This window comes from Phalacrocorax carbo, chromosome 3, assembly GCF_963921805.1.
Source record: "Phalacrocorax carbo chromosome 3, bPhaCar2.1, whole genome shotgun sequence".
In the NCBI taxonomy this organism is placed as follows: domain Eukaryota; kingdom Metazoa; phylum Chordata; class Aves; order Suliformes; family Phalacrocoracidae; genus Phalacrocorax; species Phalacrocorax carbo.
The window spans coordinates 28,481,211-28,496,842 of NC_087515.1; the positions used below are offsets into that span (position 1 = coordinate 28,481,211).

The 15,632-nt window shown below is 37.1% G+C and overlaps 1 protein-coding gene across 4 annotated transcripts in view; it reads right to left on the bottom strand.

Moving 5' to 3' along the window:
* Positions 1-4,100: 4,100 nt before the first annotated feature.
* The window catches only part of EPRS1 (glutamyl-prolyl-tRNA synthetase 1), a 46,108-nt gene continuing 34,576 nt past the window's right edge, over positions 4,101-15,632 (bottom strand). For all 4 annotated transcript variants that reach the window (XM_064446278.1, XM_064446277.1, XM_064446276.1 and 1 more), the window contains 12 exons: positions 15,382-15,433; positions 14,294-14,503; positions 14,040-14,112; positions 13,174-13,253; positions 12,750-12,851; positions 11,931-12,086; positions 11,612-11,809; positions 11,077-11,250; positions 8,559-8,719; positions 7,432-7,510; positions 4,741-4,805; positions 4,101-4,471 (listed from right to left, as the gene is read on the bottom strand). In XM_064446278.1, the coding sequence (XP_064302348.1) occupies positions 4,321-4,471; positions 4,741-4,805; positions 7,432-7,510; positions 8,559-8,719; positions 11,077-11,250; positions 11,612-11,809; positions 11,931-12,086; positions 12,750-12,851; positions 13,174-13,253; positions 14,040-14,112; positions 14,294-14,503; positions 15,382-15,433 (1,501 nt within the window). In that variant the 3' untranslated portion in view covers positions 4,101-4,320. The remainder of the gene's footprint in view (positions 4,472-4,740; positions 4,806-7,431; positions 7,511-8,558; positions 8,720-11,076; positions 11,251-11,611; positions 11,810-11,930; positions 12,087-12,749; positions 12,852-13,173; positions 13,254-14,039; positions 14,113-14,293; positions 14,504-15,381; positions 15,434-15,632) is intronic.

Below are 15,632 nucleotides of genomic sequence, written 5' to 3' on the forward strand. Positions count from 1 at the left end.
AAGGCCCAGAGGAGAGCATAAGAAGATGGCTAGAATTTTATGCAGTTAGAGAAGACATTTCTTTTGCATAAAACTTTCCTCTGATGTCTATTTTGGCAATTTCTATTGCTGGTAACTTTAGTACTGAGAAAATACTAAATGTCTCTGGAAGAAGACGTTTTAAATCCCTGAGGTTGACATTATTTCTAAGAACACGGTAAACGTGAACTGCCTGTGAGAGTATCACAGAATGTCCTGGGTTGGAAGGGACCCACAAGGGTGATCGAGTCCAACTCCTGTCCCTGCATAGGGCAACTCCAAATTTATACCATATCTCTGAGGGCGTTGTCCAAGTGCTTCTGGAATATTGTCAGACTTGGTGCCGTGACTGCCTCCCTGGGGAGCCTGATCCAGTGCTCCACCACCCTCTGGGTGAAGAACCTTTTCCTAATATACAACCTAAACCTCCCCTGGCACATATTTCTGCCATTCCCTCAGGTTCTAGTAATTGAACGTGTTGTCCACAGAGCAAGTTTCAACGACAACTGAATTGATCTTCCATTTTAGCAGCCTAGAGTTCTCCACTGCTTGTACTTTTGGCACTTTTTAGCATTGCCCATAGATATGGAGCAAAGTTGGAGGCCATTTTCTAAATATGCGACCATTAGACACAGAAGCTGAACTTTAACCATAAACCCAAAGTGCATCATTTATTTCTCATTTAGAAAACCCTGCCTATCTCACAAATCCCAAAGTAATCCTCATATGCTTGCAAGGAAGAGTCAGATTTGGGGAAAGCACAACCAGAAGTGAAGGGGGAAATAAAAGCTGCAGAAGTCCTAGCTTGCACTTGGTGGCATTTTTGGAACAGAGTAAGAACCCGAAGGAGTTGTGCTTTTTTTGTCACTCATTGTGGTACCAGTTGAGGTCTTGAGTGTATGCATAGGAGCTTATTCACACACACAAACCCTGGTGAGGGAAATCTAGCTGCTAATAGCACGCTAGACAATATGGATGATAGGACCAGGTGCCTTCCTTGAAAAGTTTATGGTCCAGTTTTTGTTTGAAATGTCCATCTGTGTACCTACATACACAGTTAGTTCCAAGATAAAACGGAAGGAAATTACATGCAGTACAGCCATAGAGAGATAAGATAATAATTTTGATAACCTGAGCTGACCAACTGTCTCTGCTGGCCTTAGGACTTCCCAAGGTGAATTAACTTTAGGTCAAAAACACAAACACCCACCCCCAATTTTCATTTACTTTTTTTGCTCAAAGGGTTTCAACAGCCAAAATATTTATGTTTAAAGTCCAGTCTGTTAGAAACCTTCCCTGACAACAGATGTAATTTTTAACATTCGGTCATTTGTTTACCTACACACTGCAGCTGCAGCTCCTGAGAGTTTCCCCCCACACCCACACCTTTTAAGAATACCACTAACCCTGGTAGGATGAATTAGTAGAACTAACTACAACATTGAAACTGGTACTTGCTCTTCTTCATCCTCTCCCACCTGTGTTACTACTTCTATGCCAGCTATTTCTATGGTGTTTTCTTCCTTCTTGTATTAAAGTAACGTTCAAGTACTTATTTTATTATCTGAACTAGAGAGCATGAAAAGTGAGAAATTTTTTTCAAGAGTTATTCTCCTTTCAGTGGAAACAGACAAAGGTCAAACCTCAGAGATCTCAAAAGTCCTGCCTTACACCAGGTTTTGATTACCAAAACATGAGCTCAAACTACATGAAGCATTCCCTTTGCAGCAGAGCTAAAAAGCTTGCGTGCTTTATTTTGTTAATAAGGAGCAGCACCACATTAAGCACCAGTTCTACCACATCCCACCTTACTATGCTATTTAACCCAAACTTATCAGTATACAACTATAAGAACTAAGGAGCACTAAGAGATTTGCAGTTCTAGTATAACCACAAAGCAGTATCATTTAATCAACTGTAGTGTTACTCCAATTCATACACTTATTTTCCAAGAGAGACAATTTATTTAAGATTCTGAAAGTTTTTTATACCATTAAAATGAAACGCATGGCTGTTTCTATAATGCTTTACATATAGCTCAGATTGTGCTTCTGATGGAAGGATACTTGAGATGGACATGCCTCTCCCAGGTAGGCACTAGCTTTTCTATGGAAGATCACCCAAGAGATCTGCAGGTGGCTCATCCGTGTTCCATACACTTCAAGCCCTACTATGATCAGGAAGAAGCACGCTGGAGAAAAGAATTAAAAAACCAGCCAAACAACAAAAGGCTGGGCTTCCATGAAACCTCTGGCTTCAAACTCATTTGTAGGTTGAGAGCAACTAATTTCTAAGAACTGTTGTCAACATGTTTACTCATGAATTTGATCCAGTCAACTGGTTGAAGATTGTCTGGTTGTTCAAACTGATAAGGTTGCAGCAGTATTAGAGACTGCATTTAGTTTTGCCCTTCCTTTATTCTGTGCTATTAACGGCTTCTGCATCTCATTTTTAAAATATCAACGTTGCAGAGTGTTGATGGGAGCTGAAAGTACTCATCTATTCTTAATAGACCGCTTTGCTCTGTCAAAAAATCTTGGTGCTCTCCTTTCTCTCATGCCTGAGGACACTGAAGCTGCTTTTTACTGCCTCTCCCCTTCCCCCAGCATGAGTGCGCTGCAGTAGGCAGGGAAAACATCACTCTGGTATTACTACTTACGCTCTTTCTCAAAGTATAATTCCAGTCAGCGTTAGAGGATAGAAAGACCTTAAGGCCACTCTTCTGGTATGCCAACTGAAAACAAAAGACAAATGCATGCATTGACATATCATTCCCCAAATCCTTCACTCATTACTACTGCCGAGATTTTGTTTATAAGGTGAGAAAACACCTAGACAGATGAATGCAAGATAGTTGATTTCCGGATGTAACTGAAGCAAACCTTCCAGGGCTAGTCATTAACCAAGGAATATTACAGAGAATTTCCAAGTGTTTGAGTGTTCTGATCTGAAATATTTAATAATTTTTGCACTTTTCTCTGAAAAAGTGGGGTACTATCACAAGGTGCACGATCCTAAACTGGACAGACCACTGGTTCAATTTAATATTCAAAATTTTGACTAGAGAGGCTGACCACAGGAATCTGGGCAAAAGCAAACATTTTACATGCTTTTGAAAGCAGAGAAGTGTGAAGAACTGGGAATAGCACTGCAAGTCTCCTGTATGCTTAAGACTTTTAGACTACTGATGCTACATAAAAACAGGGGTTTAGAAACAGGCAGCCATGTAGTATTGTCCCAGGAAGAGTTTGGGGAGGATCTTACTAGTCCAACTTTTAAATTGCCAAATTTTCACTCAACCCTTCTCAGGGAAAGGGGTTTATGTAGATGGCCTCCAAAACTGCACACAGGAGAAACAAGGAACACGATAAGTATGTGTCATCCAAAAGTTATTTTGTGCCAGGACTATTTCATGTTATTTTTTAAGTCAATCCTATGTTCAGAATGGAAGTAATACTTTTTCATAACTCTGCAACATCCAGCCTCCTCTGCTGAAGCAACACATAGTGAGTGCAGGAAAAGTAAAAGGGGTTTATGGGACATGTCATAGGTATAATCACAGCCTAAAATCTTTAGCACTGAAAATACCTCCCTTCAGATTGCCTTTGCATCACTCATTGCAGTATCACTGTGAGACAGCTATAAAATGACAGTTCATAAGAAATGAGAAACAGGGCTTTGCAAAATATCCACAAGAAATGGCATTCACCTGCACCTTGCTAACAAAATGGCATTTAATTTAAGATAGCCTTTCAAACTTGTGTTACGATGGGGTAAAAATATTTCTTGAAACACCTGGCTCCAGAGGGAGTTTTCAAAAAGCATTTACCATACCTACAAGTTAGCAGCAAGTCTGTTCTGAAAATTGAAAAATTTGAAGGCAAAATTAAAAGCAGATGTTTTATCTATAAAAGTTTATGTCGGCACTCTAAACTACTGTAGAGCGTTTACAACATTCTCTCCAAACTTTCAGGTATTTTCTCAGTGTACAAGAAAATATACGCACAAAAATGGAAAAAAGACATGAGCAAAGAATACTTATACTCCCCATTGAGCAACACAGAAAAAACAACCAAAGCATATTACAGCTCACAATACATGTTTATTATTAGAGGTGTTTACAGAAAAGTCTGTGAATTACTGCTAGCCTAAGACTGACAATTGGGGCGGAGGTTATGGTTTATGGCTTTGTTTTTTGAATCATTTAAAAAGTCGCAAAACCGATTAAGTCTGGGGGCTATTTCAGTCTTATTAAAAAAAGTTCAATTCACAGATAAAGGAGAAGGTGCTTTCACTAGTAATTTAGTAACTACGACCAAATAGGGTGTAAAACTTGGCAGGGTTTTTGCCGCAGACACATCTTGCCCCACGCTGTAGTTCACAGAGAGGCTGAAAAGGTATGCAGAGGCTTTTTGCTCCCATGGACGGGGCGCCAGGCTCAAGATCTTGATCCCTGAAATAAAAGCATATTAATAAATAAATACTTTTATTTAAAAATAAAGGTGCAATAAAGTGTATTATACATAAAATCTCAAAAGCACACAAATAAGTTTGAAAGTTTCAGAACTAAGGGAGTAAATATATTGAATTATGCAGGACAGCAAGAGCCAAGGCTGACTGTATGTCAGTGTTATACCCAGAGGCACCTTACGCTCCTGTTTTATACTCAAAACATTTTGATTTTGATTGTGGTAGATACTCCCCAGTTCAGGTATATTTTACCTGGCAGTGGTCTTCTTGATCCAATCCTCACACTCAATTTCCCCACAAAAAGGGATTTGTACAATCTGAAGGGGGGGAGAGGAAGAAAACCCACAGTTATACATCTAAAAAAAATTGTCCTTGTCTCTGGAAGATTCCTAAAGCTTAAGAGCTCATATACACTCAAAGTGGGAAAAGTTCTGATTGCTACAGTTAAGTTTTAATAGCCCTTTCTCATCTGAGAAATAGATAAGCACAGTCTCCTCTACGTAGTGCAGCATGGAAAAACCTACACAAACCCAAAGCAGCATTTAAATCAAGTCAGGGTGCTGATTTTCTTTTTTTTTAAGCCAATATGTCTTCCTTCTGTGGAAAGTATAATTACTGTTTTCTCCTGCAATACACTGTTTTTCAGGAAACATTTAAGTCTTTCAAGCTGGAGAACAAATGCTTGCTTAGATATTGCAAGATAGTTAGTGCTCTCCTAATGAAGTTTCCATTTTAATTTCATTACTATGAATTTTCATATTTTCTGAACAATAGAAGAACATACATATTTTAAGAAAACAGAATCCCCAACTGCACATTTTTCTTGGGGGTGGGAGGAAGTGGTGTGTATTTTCCTGCTGTTTCCTTCAGTTAGCTGAACTGAAGAAAATTGAAAAAGTACAGTTGAAAGGATAATCTCAGTCTTCTCAGTACTACTCTTAGCTATTGTAGCAAATCTCAATTCCCAAGTTTTATATTGCATTTTACTGATTTTTTCATTTTATTGATTCATTTACGTTAATTCAGACATGCCAATTATAATGAACTTCAAATAAACCAAAATGGTGCGAGTATCCAACTTGGAATGTAAAAATATTTGTTCACATTTCCAAGTTTAACTGCATTATAAACGAGATTACATTAGAGTTCTAAACATAATATAAATTGGTCAATTCTCTTGGCCCTCTGTAGAATCTAGCTGTACTTGACAGTAAGGGTTGATCATTTAAGACCAGGCATTTTACCCTCTCCATAGGCAGAGGGTATCATCTGGAACCTCTGCAGTATGAGGAGAAGAAAAGGATTCTATAGTATTTAATCAAAGTTCACGGATAATAATTTACGTGCACGTACAAATACAGAATTAGCATCACATTCCGTTTCTGCTCTTGGAATGAGCTAGACTCTACATTTCCGTTTATTTTTACATACAAGTATACTGCACCTCTTAAGATTTTTTTTAAGTGCTTATGTCTTCCTCAACTGTTTCTCTTGAAGTCAGTCAAGCATAGTTTCAGAGTGCTTGTTTAATTCAGAAGTGAAAGATATGTGACGGCACATCTTGATATCACAATACATGAGAGCAATAGTACTAGCCGAACATCTATGCACAGTACATTCATTTGTTAAGCAAAGACTAAAGACTTGGTTTTTAAATCTACCACCAGAATCATCAGATGCTTCAGAGACACTTGCACCAAGGAAATAATATTTTGCAGTCAGCAGGAAGAGCCCAAAGCTCTTTGGAAACAGAATATTTCACACTTGTATCTAGTTTCATAGAGGAAATTAAGGCAGTACTACTATTCTAGCGTGTATGCACAGAATGTCTAAGAAATCTGTATCCTCAACCTCATAAGCATGCTAAATCAGGCCCTCCTCTGAAGTTCATAGTTACTTCTTTAAATCTTGTTAGAAACTGAATTTAAGTGCAACAGAAATGCAAGAAAAGAGCGTGATGGAAGGTCAAGCCTAATCAAGAGTAACTTAAAATTATTTTTTGAAGTTAACAAAAGCACTATGAATTCTTGGCACTTGTGCATTTTCCATCTGAACTTTGGAAATATTCAGAGTAGGTCTAATTGGCACACAACCCCCCCCATCTCTCTATTACTACTTGAACACATTAGCCTAAGTATATGAACAATTTTACAAGCTGAGGTTTGTGACAGAATGTCAGGGTTAAGAACTTGTGTCAGTGGATCTCTGAAAAAGAAGCAGCAGCTCAATTCTCTACTGAAGACTTAATCTCTCATCTGAACTTCAAATAATTTGCCACAATTTTAAAGTTTTCACAGATCTCTAGTTCAGTAGAGCTCAATCATCCACATTATGGATTATTCTTACTATCAACCCAAGGAAGTTTCTGACTTGCAGTAATTCTCAATGAACCCAGTGGCTTCTACTCAGGTCATAAAGGCAAAACTTCTTTGACGTAAATAGCATGTACTTTAAACTCTTACCTGAACCCTATTATAAGATTTGACAAGTATTTTTCACTGTTTGCATTAGAATAATGCCAGTATGTTTATCTTAATCTGAATAAAATATTTAAGTTAATCTCTCTGAAAAGCACTTTCTGATAAAAAATATAACACTTTAAATGCAAATTACCAAGCTGCAGCATTTTAAGTCACTTCAAGATACCCTGTCACCTCTAGCATAGGACTGAATTTTGAATGGTGGTAGCCTGAAACACCATATTTAGTAAATAAGGTATTTTAGCAAAAGAAGAAAGCAAGGTGTTTAACAAATTTTGGGAAAGCTAATTCATTTTTGTGCAGCTCCCCAGGAGAGGCTTCATCTGCTTGTAAGGGGAGAGTTCCATAAAAACCACAACAGTATTTAAATATAAGCTTTGAAATTTCTAGCCCCTGGTTATTTGCAAGGAACAGAAAGTATGTGATAGTACCTACCAGGATAGAATGAAGTAAATTTCCTTACCTTTCCTGAATCAAGCTCTTTTTGAAAGTCCTCCATAGTATTGGCCACCACCATATGACTTTTTAGGTCTTCGGAAGCTCTAAGAAAAGAGGGGAAAAAAATAACCAAAGAACCCAACAAAACAAAACAAAAACCCCAACAGATGAAAAAACAAACCAGTCAGGGCAGCTTTACACACATAACCTCACTGGCCAAATGAACTAAGTTTTCAGTCAGAACAGAAAGTTCATGAAGATAAGCTATATATTCCTTCAAATCTTCCTAATCAGGTTATGTCTTTCTACCATTTTTGCACTCAAAGAGATAAAATTTTGATTAATTGCCAATGGGCTGTTCTCCAGGTGCTGCATATTTCACCATGTTAATTCACACTGTTGTGCATGCTAGTTCAACACTGACCAGCTGTAGATAGAAACAGATAAGTACTATAGATCTAGATTTTTCTTTTTTAAATTATGTTCTAAATCTAAATAGCAAAATGGTTTTTAACTAGGTAGAAATATTCTGCTTGTAAGCAACTTCACTCACCACAGAAGAAAGCAGGAAAATCCATCTGCCATGGTGCTGGATCAGCACCATGTTCTTTCTTGGTCTCCTTACAAACAACAGTTTGCAATGACAGACACACAGGGGATTTGGCACATGCAGTAAGTGCAAATAACAGTTCCAAGAGCATTTGATTGCTTATAAGAAAACATTACTATGGAAGTCAATAGGATAGAGGGTCTTAAAACACAATTCTGAACATAGAACTTCAGCTACTGAAGTTTCTTGGACAACTTTGTATTTTTCAAAATTCCCTATCAAAAGCATCTTTCAGGAAGGAATCCTGTGCATTATCCCATGAATTATTTGTGGTGTGTTTGTTTATTAATACTTTACACAAATTCACAGAAGTATTTTTAAAATAAGTTCACAATCTTCAACATTCCGTTTCATGAGCACAACAGGAAACTTTTATCACTGTATGTGACCAAGTTGCAGCAGCAGAAAAAAGAAATGTCACAAATGGAAAGATGGGCCTGACCTGTCTTTCTGCACAGATGAACCAATAATGTGAGAAATTCTTCTGACAGGTAAAGTGCATCTGCGATTAGCACAGCCATTTACTGTATCTCTCAATTTACCTGTTGTAAAGGTTAGCATGGATCTCCTCCAAAATCTGCTTCAGTTTATCTTCTGCCTCATCTTCAGAAAAGGTCAGCTTCTGTCCTGTGTCTCTTCTAACAGCTACAAACTGTTGGCTCTTCATGTCTCGTGGTCCCACTTCAACCCTGACTGGAACACCCTTCATTAAAGAGTTAGGAGTTATAATGAACAAGTAATTCTCAGAAGAGCGCGCTCTCCCTCTCTCTCCTCCCTGCCCCACCCCCAAGCCTAGTCTTAATATGGAACCACTTTACACATTTAAGTTTCTTTGAAAAAAATCAGCATATACTCCACTGCTTTTATGCATTTCTGTCTTTCCCATCCACACTCTCTTCACTTGTCATTATACCTTCCTCCAACCTTGCTTCACTAGCTTGGAGACTGCATCTGTGCCGACGTGCAAGTAATACTATGACAGTTAAGGCACAACTGAAACTAGACTAAGACAGTTATCCCAGCCAGTGCAAATCAGACTTTTAAAGTCTGAATGATTAAGACTTCTATAAGTCATTTTAACATTCTAGTTCATCAAATAATACCTTTTAATTCTGTTTTCACAGAACACTTTCAACTGTATGAACAGCAAATAGCAAAAGTTCTGTTAAATATAGCCCCAATACCGACATTAATTGTACAGAATACTGGACTACAAACAGTTGCTTTATTTATGTAAAGCTTTTATGCTTCATAAACTTTGGTGATAAGAACCATGTAACTCCTCATCTCCCATATGCCATCACACAAAAGGAGTTTCCATTTTACTAGTCGTTAAGAGTCTACTGAGTCTAACTTATTTTCTCTATGTCCTGCTAACATGTGTCCCGAGCTGTACACATTCCTTCATGGAAAAGAGACTAAGTGCGAATGCATTTTGATGTTGACTTCCAACCCCCCAAGGGAAATCTAATTGATAAGCTAAGAAGCTAAAAGCTAAAAACACTGTTCAACAGGTGACACTCCCCCAAGCTTTCTGGAATCTCTTCAAGTTCGTAGTTTGCAAATGATTCCCTATACCTCCCCCACTCTTATTTATCCTAAAAATGTAAATAATATAGTAAAATCTGCCTGAAGGGTAAAATATCTACTTCTACTGCAAAGCTACATAAAAAGCTATTCAAAACTGTTATTAACAAACAATTTAAACTGAACAAACATTCTAGTTTATGACATAGAAAAAAGCCATCTTTCATCAGAAAGTATCTAGTATTTCTAATTGTAGTACTACTTTCCAGTGAAAGAAGGATGCCTAATGTTCGCACAGGGAAACTTCCTAAGAAAGAGCAATGGACCTAATAATACCAGACATTCTAAAACAAGTACTAATGACTTGGCTCTTTTCGGTGGTAATATCAGAAATCTGCTAGTCTGAAAAGTACATAAAGGAAAATACATACCAGTTATGTCTTGTACTTCTTACTTTGGTACCCTTGTAGTTTTTTACCCTATGAAATGCCTTATCAGTGCTCAAAAAAATGAATGCACTTTTCCTGCAATTAGCTTGAAGATGCAGTTTATGTATTATGCTAGACACATTACTAGATTTTATAAAAAACATCAAGTTTGTTCCACGCTGTGCCTCCTCTATAAACCTAATTTTATTTTAAAAGTCTCCCAATATGGATTCATTGTATTGGAGCTCCATTAAAAAAAAAAGTGTATAAAAAAGAAAGAGAACTTGGACACAATGGGAACTTTCAACGACTCCAGGATCTTCTATCATAGAATCATAGAGTCATTTAGGTTGGAAAGAGCCTTTAAGACCATCGAGTCCAACTGTTAATCTAACACTGCCAAGTCCACCCACCTTGCACCTACACACCACATCTACACCTTTTTTAAATACGTCCAGGGATGGTGACTCCAGCACTTCCCTGGGGAGCCTGTCCCAATGCTTGACAACCCTTTTGGTCTTACCTTGAAGATTAACGTATTGAAACTCATTTCAAATTCAGAACAAAAATATGATCCCATAACTTCACTCCATAAATTTTTCAATTTCTAATTACCATTGCTTCATTCTGTTCACTATTTTTGTTTTAAAAAAGCCTCTTATATTTGATGAGGCAGAACTGTTCCTCTCAACTACTAATATGAGCGGAACACCATAATCTTGAAACAAACAAACAAAAATTGCTCCTTTCTTTGTCGATGCTGTACGGATTTATCTTCTCCATTCCACTGTTGTGACCATGCACACACTTAAGTGTTACATATTTTTAAACATGCAAGTGATTTGCGCTATTAAATTTCATTTTCTAGGTACATAATGTGGAGACTTCGAAGTTCAAATATTGTTAGTGACACGCAAATCCTAGCAAACAGAGCAAGTCTCAGAAAACATCTTTTCTTCACTGATTAATGAAAGTGATCACTGATCATCAGGCAGCAATTCTTCATTTAGAGAAAATATTTGCCTTCAGAATACAAGGCATGCATAACCTGCCTCATAGATACCCCACATATAAGCTTCAAAACGCCTCCTGGAAAGAAATGTACCTTAAGCTCCCAGTGGTTGAACTTCCAGCCGGGTGAATAGTTGTCTCTTAAATCAGCCCGCACACGGATATTAACACTAAGCAGTCTATTACGATATTCATTACATTTCTTCAGTAAAGCCTCTTTGTCCTCTTCAGAAAGGGAATTTGTAATACCACAAGGTATAATTACAACCTGGAATACAACATGTCATGTACTTTATGTTATAAAAAAATTAGCTCCTAGTTATCATAAAAACTTAAAAACAATATTGTGGCCCAATATCCCAGTAATTTCTTTCAAGTTCTCGCAAGTAAAGGGTATATTTTTCTTTTCATTCAAATGATAGAGGTAAAATTATTTTAAATAGATGGATTACTAAAGACAGCTTGTCCACCACCAGTACCCAAATGATTTGTACTAACTTTATACAGCATGCTCTGTAATCAGACAGCTCCTATCCTATGTTAAGACTTCCAGGTGCTTGATATAAAATGCTCATCTATTCCAAGAGAGGAAAGGAAACAAAATAGTAGTTTATGGCATTTTTACTCACCTGAACACAGGCTACTCGAGGCGGAAGCACCAGTCCCATGTTATCTCCGTGAATCATTGTCATTACACCAATAGTTCGAGTTGTAATGCCCCAGGAATTCTGATAAGCAAACTGTTTTTCTCCTGGTTTCTTGGGATCTTCAAATACAATTTCAAACATCTTTGAGAAATTCTGCCCTAGATGATGTGATGTTGCTCCCTGAAATAGTTGTACACAGAAAATGCTACTCAGTGGAAAGTTAAGTCTCTCAAGCATCAGTTTAAGGCTTTCATCTTACTGCATTTCTGAAAAAAAAAATATTCTTCTAATAGATAAATACCTGGATAGCTCTTCCACTAGCAGATATAAATGCCTCTACAGTGGTTGTATAATCACCCCCAGCGAATTTCTCCTTCTCTGTCTTCCTTCCTTTCACAACAGGTATTGCTAGGAGATCTTCGTACACTTGAGCATACAGATCAAGTATCTGCATCACCTATGATGAATATGCTGTTTTAAGAATTACTCAGTATTTTGCGTTTGCTAGATCGTGATATATTTTTATATGTCAGAGTCTAAAATCTTAAAAAGTTTAACGCTTTCTCAAGATTGTGATTAAAAACCCAGATTTCTTCAATTGCTTTAAACTTTGGCTCTTATTTTCTACGAATCAAATAGCAACTGTGAACCGTGACAGAAAACAAGAGTCACTGCAGAAATGCCAGTCCAATGGCTATACTGACTTCTAGTTTCCACCTAAAAGTTTGAATATCTGCTAAGTAAATAAAGATATGCTATAATACTCAATGAAACATCTGTCTTCTGGGCAAAGGAAGTGTTAAAATTTCTAGCAGTTAACATGTGAATGCATCATTTAGATTTTTAAGGAAAATGGATCTTTAAGGATCATAATTTGTAAGGAAAGATTCTTTATATTATCATACTCTTTGAACTCCCCATATCATCTGAAGAGACTAAAGCCTCAGACAAGTGCTACATCTGAGAAAAAAATGGATTATAGTACACTTGGCATTTTTCATGAGGGCTCCCAATGAAAAGGAGACATATTTCTACCAGGTCCTAATAAAAAGATTTGTTTGTGTTGCTATGGAGAAGGTAACTTTCTGAAAGCAAAAGCACCATGGCATTTGCTTTTTACCTCCTCTGCTGCTTCTTCATATGTTGCAAATGCGGTGTGACCCTCTTGCCAAAGGAACTCACGAGTGCGAAGGAAAGGTTGGGGATGTTTGAACTCCCAACGCTGGGGGGGGTAATAAAAAAATTGAACACCATGATTAATACTAAAGTGTCAAACTACTGTTAAAAATAAGTATTAGAAAATTCTGAATAAAAAGATAAAAAATAACTACTCATAGATTTTTACTTGAACAATATAATCAACGATACACATTGATAAAATGTTTTATTAAAAACAGTGAGAAAAACATCACATAAGCCACATTCATACTTTTGCCATAGAATATGTGCTGTGGTAAGTATCAACATGCCATGTCCACACAGAAGGATTATCCTACACTGTATCTATGATACAACAGTTACTCAGAAATTGTGTATAGACATACCACAACATTGCACCACTGATTAAGCTTGATAGGCAGATCCCTGTGTGACTGCACCCACTTTGCATAGGCAGGATACATGACTGTAAAAAGAAAACAGCTTTGGGTCTCTGCACAATACAGCCAGTTGACGCCAAACCTTTCTTTTTGTTACATGTAAGCTTAACATTCTCTGCTGTGAGAACTATGGTTTTATGTTTAATTCTCTTTAAAGGATGTTTTTTGTCTTAACACATAATATTTTCATTGAAAGGAGCACTCTCACTTTGTCTTGTGTCTCTGGAAAACAGCTTGCTTGCTGCTGTTCAAAGTACAATCCAAAGCTTAATATCTAATGACACTATGTTTGAGTCACTGGCTTAGAGTATGTAAATACATCTAGGTTCACAAATAAAGATTCACTGACCTCGAAATTTCAGGACACTATACCATACCTGATTCAATTAAAAACTCATCCAGCCTCAGGTCTTAAAATGTTCGTTTAAATTACTCAGAGAAAATTTTAGTAAAAGGTAGTTTCACAGCTATAGTCAAAGTACAGGCAAAACTGAAGTGAATTATGAGATGAAAACATTTTCTTATAAACAATATCAAACAAGTAACCAAACATGTTTTTCACTCAAAGCAAGTCAGTCTTCAGGTTATGAAAATTCCTAGAGTGTACACTTCCTAGACAAGTCCATTTAAGGGAACGTGTAGTGTTGCAACGTTTGCTATAAGCGGCAGCAAATTTAAGAAATTTTGATAAGGAGTTATAGAAAACATTCTAAAAAATGGGTTTCTACTTTTCAAAAGGGATGCTTGTCTATCAGCTACAGGATGCCTGTAACTGTTTTCTTCACAGCCAAACTGCATGAAAAGAGGTCTACCTGTTTCACTTGTGGGACGTACAGCAATTGGTTCAGCCAGATCTGTTTTTCCGGATCTTGTGACCCAAGCAACCTAAAGGAAGGAAAAAAGAAAAGGCGGGGTGGGGGGGTGGGGGGTGGAGAGGGTGGTGGTATTAAAAAAGGAAAAAAATCACACAAAACAAGTTTGAAAAAACCTTTACTTTCATACTCAGCTGCAGACTACGTGGTTGGGTTTTCCTGTAGTCTGACTAAAATTGTGTTTTGAAGTGTACCTCAGGAGCAAAGTCAGCAATATGAGTCTTCTCTTTCTCTAGGGCAGCCTGGGACACAAACATGGGGAAGTAACAGTTTTCCACTCCAAGTTTCTTGATCTCTGCATCGAAGAAGTTCTTGATAGCTTCCCAAATAGCATAAGCCCAAGGACGAAGAACGTAACAGCCACTCACATCATAGTATTCAATCATTTCTGATTTTGTGATCACCTTTCAAAAGATTATTTAGATACTGTAGTTTCAACTTCAAACATAAGGAACATTCAGTAATTCAAGTGTGTGGCATGCAATTCAAGAAAAGTCTCCTATTTAAAAGTCTTTGTGCTCAAAAAGTTAGCAAAGATATGTGTTGAGATTACTTTTGTTACCTATAATTAGAGAAAGTTAAACAGGAACATTAAGCTTAATAATAGATCTGAATAATGTAAACACTTACCTGAAACTGAATTTCATGAATCTGAGTAAAAAAGAGTAGCTAATTTCCCGATATCAACAAACTACACCTTTGTAAGAAATGTCTCTAGCTCGTGTCAGAAAGTATTTTTATTCCCTAGGTTACATGCACAAATTATACTAGTGAGAGGCAACGTACACCACTGATATTCATTTATAATCTTTCATAAGTAGGCTCATCTAAACCAACCGTCTCTACTCTGGTTTTGAACCTCATGAGCCAGCAAACTCATTCCATAAACAACAGGTACGTACTTTATTATACACCATCTTGGGGCAAAATAAAAATTCCAAGCCTTTGAAATTCCTATCACTTCACTGATGTTCTGCACTCTTAATGAAAGAGGAGTGCATACATGAATTAAGAAAAGCATATATATGGGGAAGAGGGTGAAATGGTTGATGCTTATCCTTTCTAGAGCTTCCTAAATTTATTCAGCTCTTCAATCCAGGCACTTCTATTTAAGACCATGATAGCAGTGTAAGAAATAGAAAGAGCAAGTACTTTGGTTTGTATTTAAAAACAAAACAAAACACGAAAACCCCAGAAATACAAGATAAGATATAAATCCAAACCAGATTTTGATTTATACAAGAATGAAATAATTGTTTAATTCGAAGTGATATGCACTTACCTGAGAGAACCAATCTGCAAGATTTTCTTCCTTTTTAGCTTCTAGACCCAGCCTACAATAGAAAGAACCAGATTTGTGCTGTACAGAATTTATCAGTGAAATCTATCCTAACCTTTTTTTTTTTGTTCTTGGGGGGAGGGGGGGAACGACAGACAGAGCAGAAAAAGGGAGGCATGGAACAGAATGTTTTGATTTTACTTTATAAAGCTAACTTTTCCCAAAATTTTTTGAGTTCCACATGTATTGGCTAG